The sequence below is a fragment of the Manacus vitellinus genome, unplaced genomic scaffold (genome assembly GCF_001715985.3).
Source record: "Manacus vitellinus isolate BGI_N305 unplaced genomic scaffold, ASM171598v3 scaffold_4_pilon, whole genome shotgun sequence".
In the NCBI taxonomy this organism is placed as follows: domain Eukaryota; kingdom Metazoa; phylum Chordata; class Aves; order Passeriformes; family Pipridae; genus Manacus; species Manacus vitellinus.
The window spans coordinates 44,205,520-44,225,651 of NW_021940604.1; the positions used below are offsets into that span (position 1 = coordinate 44,205,520).

At 37.0% G+C, this 20,132-nt stretch overlaps 1 protein-coding gene across 1 annotated transcript in view; it reads right to left on the minus strand.

Annotated features, from left to right (window-relative positions):
* Positions 1-20,132, minus strand: part of FAM83B (family with sequence similarity 83 member B) — a 45,609-nt gene that overhangs the window by 12,044 nt on the left and 13,433 nt on the right. The window contains exon 2 of the mRNA XM_018077867.1: positions 1,035-1,199. Coding sequence (XP_017933356.1) covers positions 1,035-1,199 — 165 coding nt within the window. The remainder of the gene's footprint in view (positions 1-1,034; positions 1,200-20,132) is intronic.

Genomic DNA, 20,132 nt, shown 5'->3' on the forward strand with positions numbered 1-20,132 from the left:
GTATTTCTTTCCAGAAGTTCCCACAGCTCTGTACATACATTATGCCACCATAGAGCAATCCCACACACTCATACACAAGAAACAAGCACTGTTTTTCTGAGTGGAGATACTTTTAAGGACTAAAGTCAACACTTCAGAGTAAAAATTGGTATAAAATACAGGTTTGCTCCCTACTAAAAAGTCCTCTTTATCCTTACAAATACACCACAACTCTATCTGATTTTTGGACTGGGTTCTTAAAATAGGTGCTGCTAAGAAGAGCTTTTATAATATTTTTGCCTGGCATGAACATGGTTTGATTAGTTACAGAAGCAAGGAAATGCAAATGGAACTATACAGAAGTTCAGCCAAGGCAGTGCTCAGAGCTTTGCAAAGAGACTGACAACATCTTTGGAACTTTTTCAGTACTATTAGCAGTAGAGTAAATCTAGAAGTATTTATGAAGCATTTATGTCAGTTCAGTGCAGTTCATGGTTTGTATTCTAATCCCTGTTAAATATTAGGGCAGTGTAGGACATCTTGTGAAAAATGTAAACGTTAGTCACGTTGTTATCTCTCAGAGGACAAAAATTACATATTTAATGTCTAAAAGTAACACTCTCTAAGACATAGTTCACAGATATGATAATACGGATTTTCAGGAAAACACTAATAAAATAGAATCTTGGGCCTCTTAAAGTATTTTAATGCATACCTTAAAGAAAAAGATCATAAAATGAACTACACAATTTAATAATTTATATAAGTTTTATGACTTTATTTGAAGGTAACTTTAAGAGAAAGAAAAAAAGGCTTAGTTTTTCAAACATGCAGTATTTCTAAATACACAATAATGGAAAATTATTTTATGAATAATATGAAAAAGATGCTTTCTAAAGAAAAAATATCCATAGAGAAAGTTCTGCTGAGAGCTTACCTATTTATATCTGATTGTGATTTGAAAATCAGTATGTGATAATCACTTTTTCAAAACAGTCACTTTTCAGTGGGCTGCGGAGGAATAAAGTGAATGTTCATGCAACAGGAAGCCTTACCCTGAGCCTCTGAACTTGACAGCCTTGTTTCTCTGTCATCTTCAGAAAGTGACTGAAGTTTGACTCATCAAGCAGAAGATACACTGCGATCCCTCTAGCAGATGCCTCCACCATTTCTCTAAAAATATCCACATCTGTAAACATATCCATAACAATGGCAATGACCTGAATAAAACAGAAAATACACAAATTATTGTATTGCATAAACCATATATAGAACTCTTCACTGAAGGTTGCACTGAGAAGCTAACACACTAATCTTTTTTACACATTAAAAAGTTCTACTTTCCATGTGGTACCACTTAACATGGAAAGCTTTTCAAAACCACAGGATTTTTTTGAGAAGTCAAGTGATTGCTTGTGTGACATTCGTCACAAGTACTAAAGTCTGGCAAAACATTGTGTTGTGGGTTGTCTTGGTTTTGGTTGGAATTGAGTTAATTTTGTTTTGGTACAGCTGGTAGAGTGTTGCATTTTGGATTGAGTATGAGAATAATGCTAATAACAAACTGATGCTTTGGTTGTTGCTAAGTAGTGCTTACCCAAGTGAAGGAATTCTCAGTTTCCCACGCTCTGCCAAGAAGTGGGTGCACAAGAAGGCAGGAGGGCACACAGCCAGCACAACTGACCCAAACTGGACAAAGGCATATTCTATACCACAGTGTCATGGTCAGCATATAAACTGGAGGGAGTTGGTTGTGAGAGGAGAATCCCTGCTCAGGAACTGGCTGGGCATTGGTCAGCGAGTGGTGAGTAGTTGTAATGTGCATCACTTGTTTTCTTGGGTTTTATTTCTCTCTCTCTCTCCTTTTAATTACAGTTATTGTTATAATCATCAATAGTATCCTTACATTATTACTGTATTTTACTTAGTTTTAATTAATAAACTGTTCTTATCTCCACACACAAGGTTTTACTTCTTTTCAATTCTCTCCTCCATCCCACTGAGGGAGTGAGTGAGCAAGTGGGTGTGAAGACCTCAGCTGCCAGTTGGGGTTAAACCATGACATGGGTGTATGTAGTGACTGGTTATGTGAGGAAAAGGAAGCTCAGTGAAAGAGAAAGGAATGGAAAAAAAGCAATACAAGTACAATGGAAAAAAACTAAACCATCAAAATATAACTGCAGTGTGGATCAAAAAAAATTCAGATAAAGTTTTTGTATAAGGGGCTTCTTAATCTTTCATAATTTTCTCTAAAGCTAATGGCTCGAGAGTCTAAAGTATCCAGCAAGCAGACACTGAAGAGCTGGAGGAGTTGAGGACTTCAGGGTTGGAACTGATTCAGCACTCTTACTGGGAGTAAACTTCCTCAGCTGGTGAAGAGCCTGGTTCAAGAAGACCAGAGCGCTGAACGCCAGCTACTGACGCCCTTCAATCCATAGGGATAATGTCTGATTGGGAGAAGCAATGTCCCTCTAATGGTATTTTGGAGATACATATGGAGATGTTGTACTGTTGACATATATTAGCAATTTGGAAAGAACTAGTGTTGAAACCTTAAAGGAAATAACAGAGGAAGAACAAGTGTCTGTGTAGCTTTTAAAGATAGTATTTTTATCTACTAGAGTCTTCATGAAAAGTTCAAGTGAGATGTCTTAGGTGCAAATTCAAACCAAGTAATGCCTTTCACAGGTATCAAAGCAGGTTTTTATCATTTACATTAACCTTTAAACTACCTGTACCTCAATTTTAATGCTGCAATCACTCATTTTATTCTGGAACTGAAACATTTACCTCATTCACAAAATTTGGTAAATGCTGTTGCACCCACCCAGGTAAAAGTCATGTCTCTGGTCAGTTGTATGAATTACCTTTTTGAATCCTATCTGCCTAGAACTGAAAGTTTCACTTATGCCACACGTATTTAAAACACTACAAATATTAATGAGATCTGACTTAACATAAAATAAAAGGAAAATAACAATGTCATTAGAAAAGGTAAAAAGACAGCTCCTGAAGTAGTAAAAAGGAAAGAACTTGGCCTTATCGTAACATGTCGCCTGGCAATAAACAGACCACAAATCCATCAGTCAGAGAGGAAATGAACAGCATGAAAGAATTCAATTCTTTCAAAAATCTTGGGTAATATGCCTATGTTTTACCTCATTTGTTTTGCCAACATTTTGAAAATAAAACCCAAATGTGTTTTTTAACAGTACAGAATATATTTCTTTATCTAAACCCTGAAAAGCACACAAGTTTATCTTGACTCTAAGGACCCCATCACTTTCAGACTGCACCTCCTGCTTGGTCTTGTTTCTGAGATACACAATGTTAACTGAACACAGCAACCCTATTTATTCACCTGTCTTGTTTCACTTGTGTCTGAGAAGAAAACTGCCAACACAGATCAGTGTGGTAGGTAAAAAGAACAAAAAATAAAGTCTGTTCTCAAATAGTCTCTATCTCATTACCTGTGTCACCCTTCCTCTGAACTCCCTAATTTCTTCCTAACCTTTCCTTTTCTTCAGATCTTCAAGAAATGGGTGCTCATTACATTCTGGATCAACTTAAATGTAAGAGAAAAATCCTGAGTGGATTCATTAGCGTACACTTATATGAATACATGAAATATTCAACATCCACAGTACAGACTCACTTTCCTGTGGCAGATATCTAAGATACTCGTATGTTTGCAGCATCTGCGGATGTGCAAAGACTGATAAACTGGATATGCAGAAAAAAATCCCCGCAAGAATTAGTAATAAAAACTGAAACCCAACACTGACTAGAATGGCCATATCTAGCTTTATGAAAAGGGAAGGAGAGAAATAAATACATAAGCAAGCAGGCCAGTAAGTTGGTGGCATGTGCACTACTGTGCAGATATTTCATAACTTGGGAATGAATAGGGGAACCCTTTTTATCTTCACTAGTAGAATTGTTCTTAAACCATTTAGCTTATTAAATTTGAAGTTATTCTGCAAAGCACCAAGTAATCATGCAAGAAAATGTAGATTTCACTATTCGAGTTGGAACATTCTGAATCCTGAAGCTTGTGTTGGCTGTAAAGTCCTTAGTAGAATTTCAGTACATACATGCAAAGCCACAGTCATGATCTGACAATCAGCTGGCCATCCATTTGTGCATTCCCTGCAATCCAGAGATGACTCTCGTTGAATGTCCTCATTCGCCTGCCCACTTACTCTTAGTAAATTACTGAATTAATCTATTCAACACAAACATAATTAGGCTTAATTGTTGGAGGAGAGTGCCAAATTTGAATAATGCATATGATAAACATAAGATACTTACAATATGTAAAAAGTCATTTACAGTGATAAGGTCATTTCTGTACAGATTTCTATAAACCAAACGAGCTGCTTGACCATAAACTAGAGAACTTGATTCAGAAAGAATGTATTCCATACATGTCACAGAATATTCTGACCTTTAAATGTATTAAACTTCCTTTTTTTTGTATATTTTATTTTTTTCCTTTTAATTTGGGCTGTGAGTGCACATTTCCCCGTACGTTTGCAGTAGAAGGGAGTATTGCACTTGGGAAAAGAAAAAGCCAATACAATATTCAGGGTCCCAAATTCTGATTAATTAAGGAAACCAAGATTAGGAAGTTATTTCAAAAGAAGTATTCTACAATGTGTACCTACTTAATTAAAGCTCTAACAACAGCTGCAGGATTATTTACTTGCTGCATCACTTTAGAAGAAAAGATTTTGCTACTTTGTTTTTACATTTCTTTTTGCAATTTTAGAGCTACTTTCCACCCCGGTACTTCTAAGAAGAAGTCACCTAACAATGAATTCCAGCAAGGAAGAAAAATGGATACAATTCAAATTGCATAAAACACATCAGCAAATTGTCTATTTCACAAAATAAAAATTCTGTTTCTTTTGGGCATATCAACACTGTCCTGTGTCAAGAAAATCTCCCCAGGACAGAATGCTCCAGGATCATACAGTAGCCTTCCTTATAAACTGTCATTTTGTATCCAAAGCATATTTGTTTTCCAAAACACAGAGGTCTTTTCAAAAGCAACCACTCGTGCTTTTGTAGCAAATAAATTGGCCATCCAACTATTCCAGTAACAATGTCTGGGTACAGCAGTTTTCTGGTGAAAGCAACAGAATTCTGGGAGAACTTTCCAAACCTTGACAAACTGATTAGCACCTTGATCAAAAGTGACCCTCATTTGAGAATAATTAAGCATTTTACTCTTTCAGAGAGGAGAAAAGAATTGGTGGAGAGGATACCTGCCATGCATAATATCACATAACACTGAAACTATGCACAGCAAGAGGGAACTACCATCACCTGGATCAGCATTAGACAGAAGAGCACATTTCAGTGATGAACTAAAAATGAAGACAGTGCAGAAAACAGGTTTTTATGCTAGTTTTCTTCTCCCAAAATGAAATTTAAATAATCTTTGTCACTACTTTCATCTTCTCCACCAACTCTTTTTTTTTTAGTGATGAATGTTTTTTGAGATTAAAATTCGGTTTCAATGACATCCTTAAAGAAGAAGAAAATCTGTTGAAGTCAATAATCATAAAATTACTTCTAATAAAGCTGACAATTTGTTCAACTTAAATGAAGATGTCAGTACATCCTTACGCTCTTATTCGTACTACTATCCTGACACTTAAGACTATGATTTGCAATAGAAAAGTAAAGCTTCACACACTACTTTACCACTTTAAAAACATTTAAGTATAGGTAGGAAAGTATAATTTTGTTGAACAGTACAATTTTTATGCAAATATTCTAAAACATTTTTCAGTAATCTGATTTACTTAATTTTTACCTTAGAAAAGGAAAACACTATTTTAAAATTCATTATCTCTCACATATCAGGTCATTCTAACACAAAGCTCTTTTCATTCTTTAAAAGTTTTTAATAATCTTCAGGTTTGGGAAATGACTTGCTAAATGACTACACAAAACACTACTAAAAAGGTTCATGAAAGACACAAACACACTTGTTTTGAAGGTTAAAACAAACAGCTATAGCTCAAATATCCTGCAAAATCTTGCTTATTCTTTCAAATCAGGAGAATGAGTACCTGAAAACATGCCAACACACTGGATATTATGACACTGTAAAGTGGAGGCTGATGCTAAGTTTGTTGCATCTATCACGTTACAGGGTCAGCTTTTGCTAGTTTGGGCCCATTTGTTTGCATTACATTTGCCTAAATGTTTCTCATCTTTAGAAACCAACTCTAATCAAAAGCTTATCTAGAAAGAAGTTGCCAATCCCAAAAGTTACACCTATAACTAAACATCTCCTGAGCATGTCCAGGGGAGGGCCACCAAGACGTTCAGGGCTGTAGCACTTGTCCTGTGAAGAGTAAATGTAGAAGCTGTGTTTGTTCAGTCTGGAGCAAAGGCAGCTTCAGGGAATCTTGCAGCAGTTCCTGGTTGTCCTAGGATAAAAAGTGTTTTCCCCTTGGAGTTGGAAAGTGGTTAACCCCCGGGGGTGGTGTTCCTGATGTGCCAGGGCCAATCAGAAGTTACATTTTGCTACTGTAGAAATCAACATATTGCAACAGACCGGAAAAGAAGGAGGATGACACTGTTGGAAGAGAGGTAGCCATGGTCTGAGCCACGAGGAGAGAGGGGCCAGCGAGCCCCGCTGGGGGCCAAGGCCTCCAGCCCCCAGCTGAGACTACAGGAGACCCGGCGGAGTGTTAAAACTGGACCAGGTCCTGTGGTCAAGGGCTGGGGGAGTTTCTTCACTGTCAGCAGCAGCAGAAGACACTGAAAGCAGCAGTGGAGCAGCACTGAACAGAGAACAGTGGTTGAAAGCCAAAAAGATAGCCAGCAGCAGCAGAGATGGTACGTAGCCAGCTGAGAGACACAGAGATGTTCCTGCAGGAGGGAGAGCTGGCAACAAAACAGAGAAAACTCAGCAAAAGCTGTTTTGGGGGTAACACTGAATTACTTTCCCAAAACCCTGAAACCTCCAAGAGAGGAGGGGTGGACTTCCAAACTCTTAGGGAGTCCAGAAATGCAGCAGCAGTTAGAGAGAGAGAGAGAAGAGCTGAGAGCTTGGAGACATCCTGAGAGCTGGACCAGGTCGGAATGCGGAGGAGGTGGCCTTGCCCCCTCCCCCTGCTGCTGCTGCCACACTGGCAAGCTGAGACAGAGGGGAGGAGCTCTGGTAGGATGCTTGGGGCAAAGACTGAACTGAGAGCTGCCCTAAATGTTCTAATTCAGGAGGAGTGAAAGTCTCCAAGGAAATCTCCCAAAGGCTCGGGCTGGAGGGATTGGAATTTTCACAAAGTAAGAACAGAAAAATTCTGAATGCAATACTTAAATCTGCTGCCTTAAAAAATGAAAGACACTAACTAATACCACAGAAACTGAAATGAAGGAACTGTGACCCGAAAAGTGGCAAAAGGACTTTTCTCCTTTCTTCTGGGACTCTTGTTGAAGAAAAAGAGAAATTAGATATAATGTAAATATTTTATCGTAAAAAGATAGTTAAGTTGTTACCTATATATATATATATGTAAATAAACCTTGTAAGTATTTTTTTTCCCTTCCCCCAATGTTGAGTAGTTGTGTTTTGTCTGAAAACCCTCTCACACTGGGGCAAATTGTGGGAGGGGGGCTTGAACTTGGAAATTGGATTTCTGAGGGTCTCAAACCACCACACTGGTGCTTTTACCTTAGGGAGGTTCTTGAGGAGACAAAGTCAGGTTCTTCACAGTGGTGGCAGGACAAAAGACAATGGTCAAACCAAAACAAGAACAGTTCTGACTGGATATAGGGAAAACCCCTTATTCCCACAAAGGTAGCCCAGCAGTAGAGCAGGTTGCCCAGATCAGTTGTACAGTTTCCATCCTTGGTGGTTTTCAAGACTCAGCTAGATAAAGCCCTGAGCAAACCGGTCAGATACTACCACTAGCCACGTTTTAAGTAGGAGGTTGGACTGGATAACTCCTGAGGTCCCTTCCAACTGACCAAGTCTCCAAATCAACGATTCAGAGATCTTCACTCCCATCATTGTCACAATGCAAGCAAATTTTGCCATGTTTGGTAGTAATAACAAACTATGCTATGAGGCTTAAAGAAAACAAAAAGATCACAAATAAGGAACCCTGAGAAATAAAAGAATTTTTCTGCTTTACTTCTCCCATTTTTGGCAAGAAAAAAATCAATGGATTTTAACCTTTATAGCAGTTTTAGGACATCAAAATCAACCTTTTAATGGGTGTGTACTGAAATTCAGGCACAGATGTAATGAAAGGCCTTTACTGCTAGAGCTCAGTAAGTCTAGTTTGTGAACTACTGACAGTTTCATTATCTCAGTATTACCACTCCTTTCATAAGCACTGATTATAATTCTTTAAAACATACATTGCAGCGTGTGCCATTTCACAACTCCTTTGCTATAAACAGTAAAAATACAGGAATCCTCTAATGAAACTGCTTCCTTAGGCCAGGCTTTACTAGAGAAACCAATACCAATAACCTAGTAAGGAATAATGCTAAAAACCTACCCTACACTGCAAGAATATTGTTTTCTTTTAGCCTACACAAGGCTTACTTTGGGTATGATATGACAAAAATCCATATTACTGTGCAGTGTTTTTGAATGCCTCCACCCTTTCTCACCCCAAGGCCAAAGAAGTGCATCTCAGACAGAAATTTAATTCCATTTTCATTGACCTTTCCTCTGGTACTCAAGGCAAATCCCTTTTCGCAAATCTCTGTTTTGGGGAGAATCTCCTTGTGGCACAGGCTCAGTGCCATCCGAATGTAGCCTTTCTCAGAGAGCAGGCAATTGCTGGTGCTTGCAACCGTGCAGAAAGAAGACAGGGTACTGCCTATCTTGCTATTAGAAACAGGAGGCAGGCAGCAAATTTACTAGGTGGGTTTCAGGCACCATAAAAGAAGGAGAGACAAATTTTGTGATCAGTGCAGACAACCTTCCCACTAGTAAGCTATACAATACATCCCACAAGTTACTGTGTGTTTTTTAATTACGTTATGCTGTTTTTTATGGCTGAAGATTTAAATCCCGTTTATGCTTGCTGCAATGCATATTAGCAGCATCCTAATAAATCTCCTGTTATCCTTACTTTCTGGCATGCAGAGTACTTCTCAGAGGAATGTTCATTAATTTCATATTAATTTTCAAAATTGAAGACAGCCCTGAAATGTTTTGCACAACACATTCTTCCAGTGCAATACATACTTTGAAACCATTGTGAGTTGCACCTGAACATCTCGGGTCACCTTTGTGCTGGATGAATCGCTGAGGTCTCACAAAGCAAAAGTAACAGATGAGAAGTCTTGCAATAAAGTGCCAAAGAGCAGTATGTTGAGGGGAGCCCTCCTCTGTAAATACAGCCTAATACAATAAGAGACATAGTCATCAAACATCTGAGTAGGATCCATTTTCCTACAATTTCCATGGAAATGTAAAGGAACAAATGCTGAGACCATTTATACCTATGCAACTTCATGAAATTAATGTCACTACTTGTTGTATTGTCACTACCCGTACTACATCATAATTGACTCCCTGCGATCTTATTTAATTTATTTAATTTGGCTCTACAGTCACAGAGCAATAGAGAATAACCATGCAGTGTACTTTGAAATGTTCTTTCATTATTGCATTCTTTAAAAGCAATTTAATTAACTACAGGGTGAAGTCTGGCACTATTACAGGCAGCTACATTACCTGAGAGTCAGCTCTGCTAACCCTCACTATCCTCTTTTCCTCATTCTGCTCCAAAACATTTCCATCATTAATTCAGAGGATAGAAAAACAGAGTCCCTCAAACTGGGTACACCTTCTGTTCTGATCACCAAGCCTCATTTTATGTCACATACCACCAGAACAACCTAAGAATTTTAAAGTGAAAACTAAGTTTAAATGGTATAAAAACTTCAACATTAGCAGCCTTCAATAACCTCAACAGCTTCTCTCTGCAACAGAATGTAAGACACATTCAAAACCAACAAAAATTCATATGAAAAAGTTCACTGTCCAGAAAACAAAAAGTAAACTAAAATTCTAGAAATCTCCTGCAATACAACAAGGAAAACCAATGCAATCTATTCTTAGAAAATTACGAATGCAGGTAACCACATAAGGCACTATACAGTTTAACTGTGTCTAACTGTGTGGTTCACATGGTGAAGCTTATGTGTTCTGTTCAAGAAACACATACCAAAGATGTGTGGTAGAGAAACTTTGTAGCTATCAGTAATGGGGGAAAATGTTCTGATTCTGGCAGCAAATAATACAATAGTAAAAATAGGAGCTCTGAAGAAGGACAAAATTTTACTTTAAAATACACTGCAAAGATAAATTTTTTACAGTGAACAGTCTTCTAAGCAACTACACGAGAATTCTGCCATTCACTCAATTTGGCAATTTTTGTGTAGCTTGCCATGTCTTAAAAAGCAGATCAAAAGATCAGGATTAGCTCTTTGAAAAGTGAAGCTAAAACCAAAACAAAAGTTCTCTGAAAGTTTCCTCTGAAAAGTGAATGTACAGTACCCTTCTGCATTACCTTGCAGAAAGCTGTTGCAGGCCAAGCTACCAAGTCATACATATACCATCTTAAAATGATGCCTTCTGTGTTACCTCTTCAAATTCATGCAACTGGAAATTTTATCTTGCAAAACATATGGGAATGAGCTACATTCAGTAAATGTGATTTTATCTATGGGTTTGGTAGTTGCTATTCTGGCTGAAGGACTAGCAAGAACTCAGTTTGAGCTAACCAAATTACAGGAGACACCATCTCCCTTCAGCCAGCAGCAGAGGCGATAATTCCACTGAAGCTTTACTTCCACACGTGCAGAACTGAGTTTCAGCAAGTCATGCCAAGAGAAGATGGTAGGGGACATTCCAGGAAGTCTTCATGGGGACTTTCCAAGAAGCATTAATAAACCTAATCCTTGAAAGAAAGGATCTGTGAAGAAACAGCTGCTGCCCAGCAACTGACACACCATAGACAAGAAAATATTTACCTAAATCTCCAAAGAACTATCATGCATGATTAAAACAACAAGAATTCACAATGCTCAATCTTAACACTTTCCTTCCTGCTTGCAATGCTCCCATCAACAACTAAACTACTTTTGGTATTTAAGAAGCAAGCTGTGTTCTGAGAACAGAAGTGGGCAGAGGTCCTATAGAGAAGAACATAAGGCAGCACAGATGATAGAGAGAATGCATTAGGGATATTACTCTGCCCTTTTTTTTCTCTTGCCATTGATATCATTGCTGTATTCCTAGTGCCATGTGGGCTGCAGCTGGTTGGGTAGAAAGATTTTAATATTTGTATTTAGCTCTTCAGAATGTTCATATTCAGCTGTTATTTTGAGAAGCTGCCAAGCTGTTCCTGAGGAAACCAAACAGAAAGGAAATGCTAGGATTTCTGACAGCCTAATATTCAGCTACACCACACTGGCAATTCATGACGAAAATAAAAGGTATTTCTCTAGCCTCCAGCCTTCTCTATGATGAATTTCAAAGACTTGTTGCTGCAGAAATATTTTTTTTATTTAAAAGAGTATTAACAACTGTATATGTGCGTTCTCATGGGATCCCTTAATATTTAGGGAATGTTTAGGCTACTTGAATTAATATCGTAATGTTATACTTTTAAGTTTAAATTTGTTTTTAAGTAGAAGCACTCATTTATTCATGTGTGCAGTATTTAGTGACTGCCCAAAAACAAACAATGCCCAAAAATGTGACAAGACTTAACTATTTTATTTAAAAGTTCTAACAGTAATTAGAACTAAATTCTTTTTTTACTTTTTGATATGCCATGCAGGCTCTTTCCGTGATTTCCTTCAAGAAATCTTAAAATAATTGGCTGCTTATCAAAGAGTCAAAATAAAAGTCTGAGCTTTCAGCTAATCTAGGCAACAGTTCTTGAGAATATTTTGGAGTTTTGCCACCTTTAAGAGTACATTTTGTGGGGTTTCTCAGATCAGGAATGGACTGAAGGTTTGAGTCAGTCTGCCTTCTCGCTCCTCCACTTGGTTTCCCCAAGAATCCTGTATAAACACATTTTCAACACTGAACCCCATTTCCTGGGAGTTTACATATTGAAAAACACTAGAAAACGTATAGAAAATCACAATGTTAATGAACACTTACAGGCTGTAGACTTTAAACTATATAAAAAGCAACATTTCTTCAAGTACATAACTTTGCTGGCATTTGTTAATTAGACACTTGGAAACAACGAAAGATTCTCTTAGTCAAAGGTGGATCCATAGGAAGAAGAGATGATTCAGACTGACTTTTCTAGACTGGGGAGGATAATTTTGCTTTTAAGTTTGCTTATGCAAGAGCTGCGCACTCTTTGTCATCTTTGAGACCTTAATAATAAACACATTTTTGAAACTAAATGAAATGGGAAAAGCTGAATATCTAATATTGGTATTATATAAATAAGCTAAAATCTCAAAATCTAAATGTCTCAAAAGCAGGAAGCGCTTATTTTTAGTTTCTAAGCACATTAAAGTTTTGGTGGATCCAAGTCAGCACACAAACTTGATGTGTTTCAGAGTGGCTTATGATTCAGAAAGATGGATTTTGGAATGCCTATATGCAGTATAGTAACCACAGTCCAAAAGGAAGGCCTATCAAAAATTTTTAGTATGTGGAAAAATAAAAACATACAGTTGTGGATGACTTGTAAGCCACGCATTGTGAAGTCCATGAGTCTTATTCCAGGGTGACCTTGCATCAAGTAAACACAAAATCATAACAAGACTAATATTTTCTACCATGAAGAAGAGAAAACAAATCTATTTTGGTAGGCAGTGCCCAATTAAAAAAAAACAAACACCAGATTTCAAATCAGTGGAAGCCTACAGACCAATGAGCATGACCTGATTATACACCTGACTTAATCACCTTAATACTGAGAAACAAGTCCTAATTATATCATTAATTGTTGAAGGTTAGTCCTCTATAGACACCCAAAACTTCCCTCTTCCAAAAGGTAATTTCACAATCCTATGAAACTCTGCTAGTGAAAGTGTATAATTTAGAAGAAAAAGAGGAATAAAAAATTGGAAGTCCTTGCAGAAGACACTGATGGATGTCCACAGAATACTAACTGAGACTAGAACCAATTCTGGTTAAAAACCTCCTCTAGTTCATCGTATAGAGAAGGCAATACCAAAGTGAAGAAAGCAGTCCTCAACAGAGCCTCCAATTAGTCTTTGGAAAGAAGTGTCATAATTTCCTTGTCTTTAGGTTAAGAAGGAACATTACAGTCTACTGCAATAGGGTAATATTTGCACATAGCAGACCTGGATAGTTTACACCTAAGACAGAAAAATAATTTTGCTGTTGGTCATTTTTAATTAAACTTTTGAGTGTCAGGGAAATAACACTTTTGCCCAATATTCAAAAAACTGCTTGATGACCAAGTTGGTTGCTCAGCTTGACTTCTGAAAGGAAAATCGACACAAGAGTTAATGAATACAGAAATAAGGGCTAATCATATATTTAGGGAAAGGTAAGTGGGAAAACACCTTTCAAAACAGTGCTTATTTCATTCTTTTCAAAATTATAGGTTTTATATTCAGCTTCATACATGTGATTAAGAGTCAGCAACAGACACAAAGTATGCACACTTAAGGACTGATTAATGGCCAGATGTTTAAAGCAGTTGTCCAGTGAAAACATTTTGATTGCAAGTATTTCTAGCAGCTTGTAGAGTTCAATAATATTAAAGATTTTCATACTGCTGTCACAAAAGTGCAAGCAAAACCACTATAATTTACAGATTATTAAGGCCTATTTCTGTTACCTTCTTCTCTTCCTTCTCTTACTATCTTCTCCTTACTTCTCTCTTCCCTCTCTCCTTTCCCTCCCCCCCTTCAATCCCTTAATTCTTCCATTCTCCCTTCCTGTCCCTCCCTCCCTCTTTCAAGAGAGAAACCTGAAACTAATTTAAATTTGAGATTGGAAAAAAACCTGATATTGGATACTGAATGTGGGCTTAAAAATGGTTCCTATCAATTTTATACAGACTTCAAAATATTCCACTTTTTATTGCACATTTTATGATCATACCATTATGATACTCACAATAAGGCTTTTGCTTCCTGCTACAGATGCTATTTACTTCACTGCCACTGATTTCAAACCCTATAGATGTAGCTAAACCTGTTTAAGGAGGTCAAGCAGTAATATGGTTAGGGTAAACCAGAAAAATACAGAATCTAGGCTGTCTAAATTTCCTGGTCACAGGTCAATGATGGGTCAGTATGAAGGAAAGCCAGCAATCCTCCAGTATAAATAGAAGAAGATGAAAAATGAGAAGTTTCTGCAGGGCTTAGGTCTGCCAGATTCTCTGTTCACCTTATATATAATCTTTAACATTTTTCCAGTTTAGTATTTATAAGTAAAAATATCATGCCTGGACAAACACCCATAGTAACATTTATGCTGCTAAAAAAAGCAACAGCAAAGATGTCAGATCAGTATTCTGAAAAACATATTACAGACATTATACATGCCTCCATATATCCATATGGCACTTAATTACATCTGAATGCCAGGTAGACAACCCAACCAGATGATTTAAACTATTTATTTATTTTTTAAAATGCTGCCAATTGAGCAGGAACCTACTCTGATACTCTTGAGAAGCAGATTATACCACCTGCTCATAGAGCAGCCACAGCTACTTGTGCAACATATTGCTAATGACTGTGCGCTGGCAGGCTGCATTTCAATTTCACCTATTTTAAAGACAGGTTTTGAAACTAATTAATTAATTGCTGTCTGCAAATCATGTTGAGTTCCTCAGGTGAAATCCATTACCCTGGCATACTATATTATTTATTATAGATTAAGTGAAAAATGAAAAAATAATTGCAGACTAGTCTGAAAGCATCGGCAGAATGTCCTAAAGATAAGAAAAGATTAATCTACTTAATAAGTAATTATGTGCAGCTTTTCAGGAAGAAAACAAATTCAAATTTGTATGCACATTAACATATGGAGCAAGATGTCTGAAATGGTAGGGAAGCAATTATAAAAACCCTGCTTAAACCTCCTGTGAAGCAAACAGAAATGAAGAAATGCTACAATTCTTGTAGGCCCAGCGGAGCAAATAGTGAATTGGAACTAAACAAAGTATTAAACAAAATTTAATTCCTGAATCAAATACAGCATTTTAAAAAATAAAACAAGAAAGGAATTACAAGTAAAATTATTACTAGTTGAAAGAGTTATAATTTTAGTACTAATGCTATACTTTAAAAATATCATTTATAAAAATTATTTCAATTTTTAAACCCTCCAAAAGGTTTTTAAGAGAAACCTGACAGTTCTTGTTGAAGGGTGAATCTTCCATAGACAGAGGCATCTGAGGGAGTTGCAAGTCAATGGAAAAGAAAGGGAATTCACAGAAACAAGTTTAAAAAAATTTAAAGAAACATTTCTTTCTGCCAGGTTTTTGCTCAACTGATATTTTGTCTCTATGTGAGTTGATTCTTGAATAATCATCTTTGTCAGACAATAAGCCATAGGGTGTAAGAATTATCTTGGTGACACTATTATTTTGTAAATGCAGTTAGCGTCAGCTTTCACTGATTGGCACGCAGCTCCTCCACAAGGCCACAGAAGTACTAATTCATCACTTGCAATTTGATACTGCAATTATGCAAAATCACAGGAAAGATTATTTGATCTTTGCGATGAAGTCTGATCAGATAGTTATAATACTCCATCTTTGATATCTACTAGTCTTTCTATTTAAATGTAAAAGTTTATTTTTAATGGTTAAAAGTTTATTCGGTGTATTTTCTTAAATCAGAGTCCTAGGCCACTTCCAGGATACATCTGGGGAGGAGCCTCTACCTATCATCCTGCACTCATGGTTTGCTCCTCTCATTTTTCTCATTCTCACAAGGACAGGACTCCTAATGAAGCAATCATTCATGAATGAATAAAATGAACAGTTATTCAAATAAATGAGTTATCAGTGTGCCAGTAGCTGAGTCCTTTATACTGAACTGAGCTAGTGACCAACGCGTCAAGTTAACAGGGTTTTATTAATGGATAGAAGAGAAACGTTATCACAAGTCTTCGATTGTACAACAGCTTCATGTATGTGAGAGCATTCCCCTTTCTACAAAATATTCCTCCTGATGTGCATTGCATGCCAGCCCACACACACACCCCTAATCTCCATTTGGGTATTGATAATCAGAGATCTAATCAGGAAGCATGCTGAACATTAGCAAGAAATACAAAGTTCCTGCTAGGGCAAGGGAGTTTCCTCCAAAACATCAAAGCAGATATGTGGATTTAAGAATGGAGAAAGAAGAAAATCAGTGTCAGGGGCACCTACTGCAGCTCTTCAGTGGCTTCCTTTGTGAGATTTGCTGCATATTTGTGCCAGTAAGTCCCCTGCAGCCATAAAACACTTCTGCGTTGAATAGTTATGTAATTTAAGGGTATGTATGCTAGCAAACGTGATGGGTAGAGAGGAAAATTCATGTGTTTTGCCATCAAAAGCAGAACTTTCTAAGAGGTATCAAAGGTTCAAAAGGCAGAAACACAACTGACCAGACCAGCCATGGATTTACATCAAGCCATGCTCTGTTGGAAAACGGGCTCTTCAAAAATGTGCCAAACATGCTAACAGCTTAATATACTAGGTAACTTTAGTTGCTTGAAATAAGGATGGAGATGAGAACCTGCAATACACCTCTGTGGAGGAGAGGTAAACATTTTAATCCAATAAAACTTTGGAAAGTGTTGCTTTTTGATGCAAACTAGTGCCCTTCAAATAAATATTTGTTCTTATGAAGCACCTCTCTGATCTCAGGAAAGATCTTCACTTGACTAACCTGCCCACTCCAAATTCATGACAATAAGGCTCTCTGTACCAGACTGCTATGCATCTTGTGCACGTGTTCATGCCTAGAATCCACGCTTTCTGTGGCACAGTGTGTACATGTGCATGTACAGGATTGCACACATGTGCACGCACGCTGACTGAAAAAAACATATTTTTACATTTGCCTCTTTCCTTTAGACAAAAAGATTCAAACCAGCACTTTACTGACAAATGAGTGGGAAAAAAGAACACTTGTTTCAGATGTAATAACAGGACAGCTTTTTCCTTTTTTTTCTTGCTCACTTAAAAAGGTGTATATCTTTTCCTGTTCTTCAGAGTCTTTCCTTGTAATTCTGAATCTGCTTTCAGATGTTGGTGCAGTGGGCACTGACTAGAGATATGAGGTATAGCTGTCAGGAAGGAATTTTTCAGAGACTTTATAATTTTTGGTCAACTGTGATCAGTAGTTGGTAATTAAAAGGTACTCCAGTTTCTTTTCAATCATAAAAAATGCAGCATATATCATTTTAATTGACACAGGAACAATTTTGCTATGAAACAAGAGTCAAGTATGGAACAGGTAAGACTTTCATGACATTTATGTGGGTGACTGAGCATTTGCTGAAATGCAACCTGTATCACAAGGGAACAACAAAAAAAGGTATTTTCTTGTTTCTCACAGTTGCATAGAAGAACACTGTGAGAAAAACGTAACATCAGAACACGGGCAGATAATGGGGAAGAAATAACTCTCTTTTGTATTTGGATATTACTGAAATATTTTTGCTTGAATCTTCTAAAGCAAACAAACATGGATGAAACGAATATAATATTTGCTGATGCAAAATATTAAGTTTTAAACCATTGGAAGCACCTGAGAAGGCAGATTTCAACTTAAGCTCTTGAACTGTGTTCAGTAACCCCTAGTATATGAGTACCCCAAACTATGTATATGTCTTCACAAATCACTTTGAGCTAGTATTCATGTTTAGAGATGAGGAGTCTGTGTTCTACATGGAATTTGTCTTCCAAGTCTTAACTATACCAATTTAATAGCAAAACTTTTATATTCAGCAAAAATAAAAGCATACAAATAATAATATAAAAGATGTAAAAGATCTTTGAGTGGATACAAATGCATGAAACTATAAAAATGAAACTAGAAAAGCATGTGAATTGCTCCCATTTTACCTAGTTCTAGAAGATATTAGCATAGAAATATATTTTTAATAGACTAATGTCATTTATGGCCTCCCAAATCATCCACGGTGTAACTAAAAGAACAGAAACTTACTGAAGTCTGCTTCTGCTACTTCTCTGTCATAAAAGACTCTGGAAAAATTACCAGAAAAAATAAGCAGCTTTTTAAATACCTTTTAAATTACTTACAATAACACTTTAGTGCACACAGAAAGCTTCTCATCTGTAAAGTACAAACCATTTAATTAATGCAGGAACAACATATTGCATCTATTTTTATCTGGGAAACAGAAAATATACAGGGTGTGTATGTGAGTGTCACATTGCTGTCCTGTGCAGGGCATCTGAGTCAGCCCATTACTAATTAACTTTGTTACTGGAAACAGTCTAGTCACGCAAAGGTGCTGCTCTGAGGAGGTGAAGATGCCTTGCTCCTCGTGAATCTCCTCACTACACTGAATCCTGCTATGTGAACAGATCCTCAGAGGCTAAGGGCCTGTATTTATAGAGAGGCTGAGCAGCCCAAAGTCCCTATGAAAGCAATCCCTGTGGCTACAAAGCAGCCAAAGCCTCACCTCACCATCCAGTCCTGCATTTAAAATTCTCTGCGTCTTCTCTTTTGTCTGACCGTCATGTTGAGTGATGAGATACACAAGCAGAAAGCTCAAGCAGGCTTCGTCTGAGCTTGCAACATGGGTTTCCTCAAGCAAATTCCATCATTTAGAGAAAAGTGATTGTTGAAAAAAAATCTGATCTTCTGAGCAATTATTAATTAGTTACCCAGAACAGTTGACTGTAAGACTAGCACTCAAGTGTTTTAAGGTCAGATTGATTCTTAGTATCAGCTCTTTGAAGATGCAACACTGTCAGGCTTGTGCTGTGCAGGGAGTCAGATGTCATTATCATAATGGTCCCTTCTGACATCAAAACCTGTGAATCTCTCAGTTTTATCAACCTCTGCTGATTTTGCAGTCTGGAAACAGCTGCAATAGGGAAAGCCCTATGAAGTGAGTTTCTAAAGGATACAAACACTGATTACAGGCACATGTTTACTCACCTCTCTTTCAAAACAACTTTCAGTAAAATCAATTAGAAAATCATATCTGAAAAGGAAAGCAATGACAGGGCTCATGAAGAGGACACATAAACATAGCATAAGAAACAGCATATAATCAAGAAGTAAAGAAGACTGATTTCTAAAAAAAAAAGCATTCATTAAAATATCCCAGTTACTGATAGTGATGGGGAGAAATCATGTCTCCTATGACTGAGTTCAAAACTAAAGCCCTGCCACGGGGATTTAGAGGGGAATGAACCTGGAGCATAGGAACTCTCATTGGATACAGCGCAAAGGGTCATTCACTTCAAATTCCCAGGCACAAAGCACCCAAAAACAACCAAGGAAGCAAAAACTGCAGATGAATGGTTCTCTGAAACACTGAGGAATATTTTACAACTTGAAAACAAATGAAACATTTAATATGAGATTGTCTTGGTTTTGTGGTTTTGAGCAAATTTGAGAACGGAAAGAAAAAGAGTGTATAGCTGACTAACAACAAAATCCTTTCTGGACAACCTGCTGACCTTCAAGAGCCAACCACGACTCTGACATTAATTAAAATGTCCTAAGTGAAATACCATTCTCAATTTTCATAATGCATTAATTTAGTCAAGTATGTTCAAAATTACCATGAAAGATTTTTGGCATACATCATATTCATAGGTGTTCTGCATTTCAACCTTGTGGTGCAATATTTACTGTGGCAGCTGCTGACAGCAAGTTTTTAAATGACATTTCAGAGTGTGTGTGCTTATTTATTTATATAAATATTTTGTAACGTGTTAATACAGATTATTTAAAAATATTTAATGTCACTTTTTTCTTTTTTTTAATAGGAAAAGAGATTTCCCCTATTTGGTTTATATATTTTATAGTCATAAAATTGACCAAATGGGATACCTTATATTTTTAGAGTTTGAAGCTCAAATCCAATTCAGCCACAGGTAAGCAATTTAAAAACAAAACCAGAACAGCTCAATGTATGTTACTTACATTGCAATTGCTATAGACTTTATTTA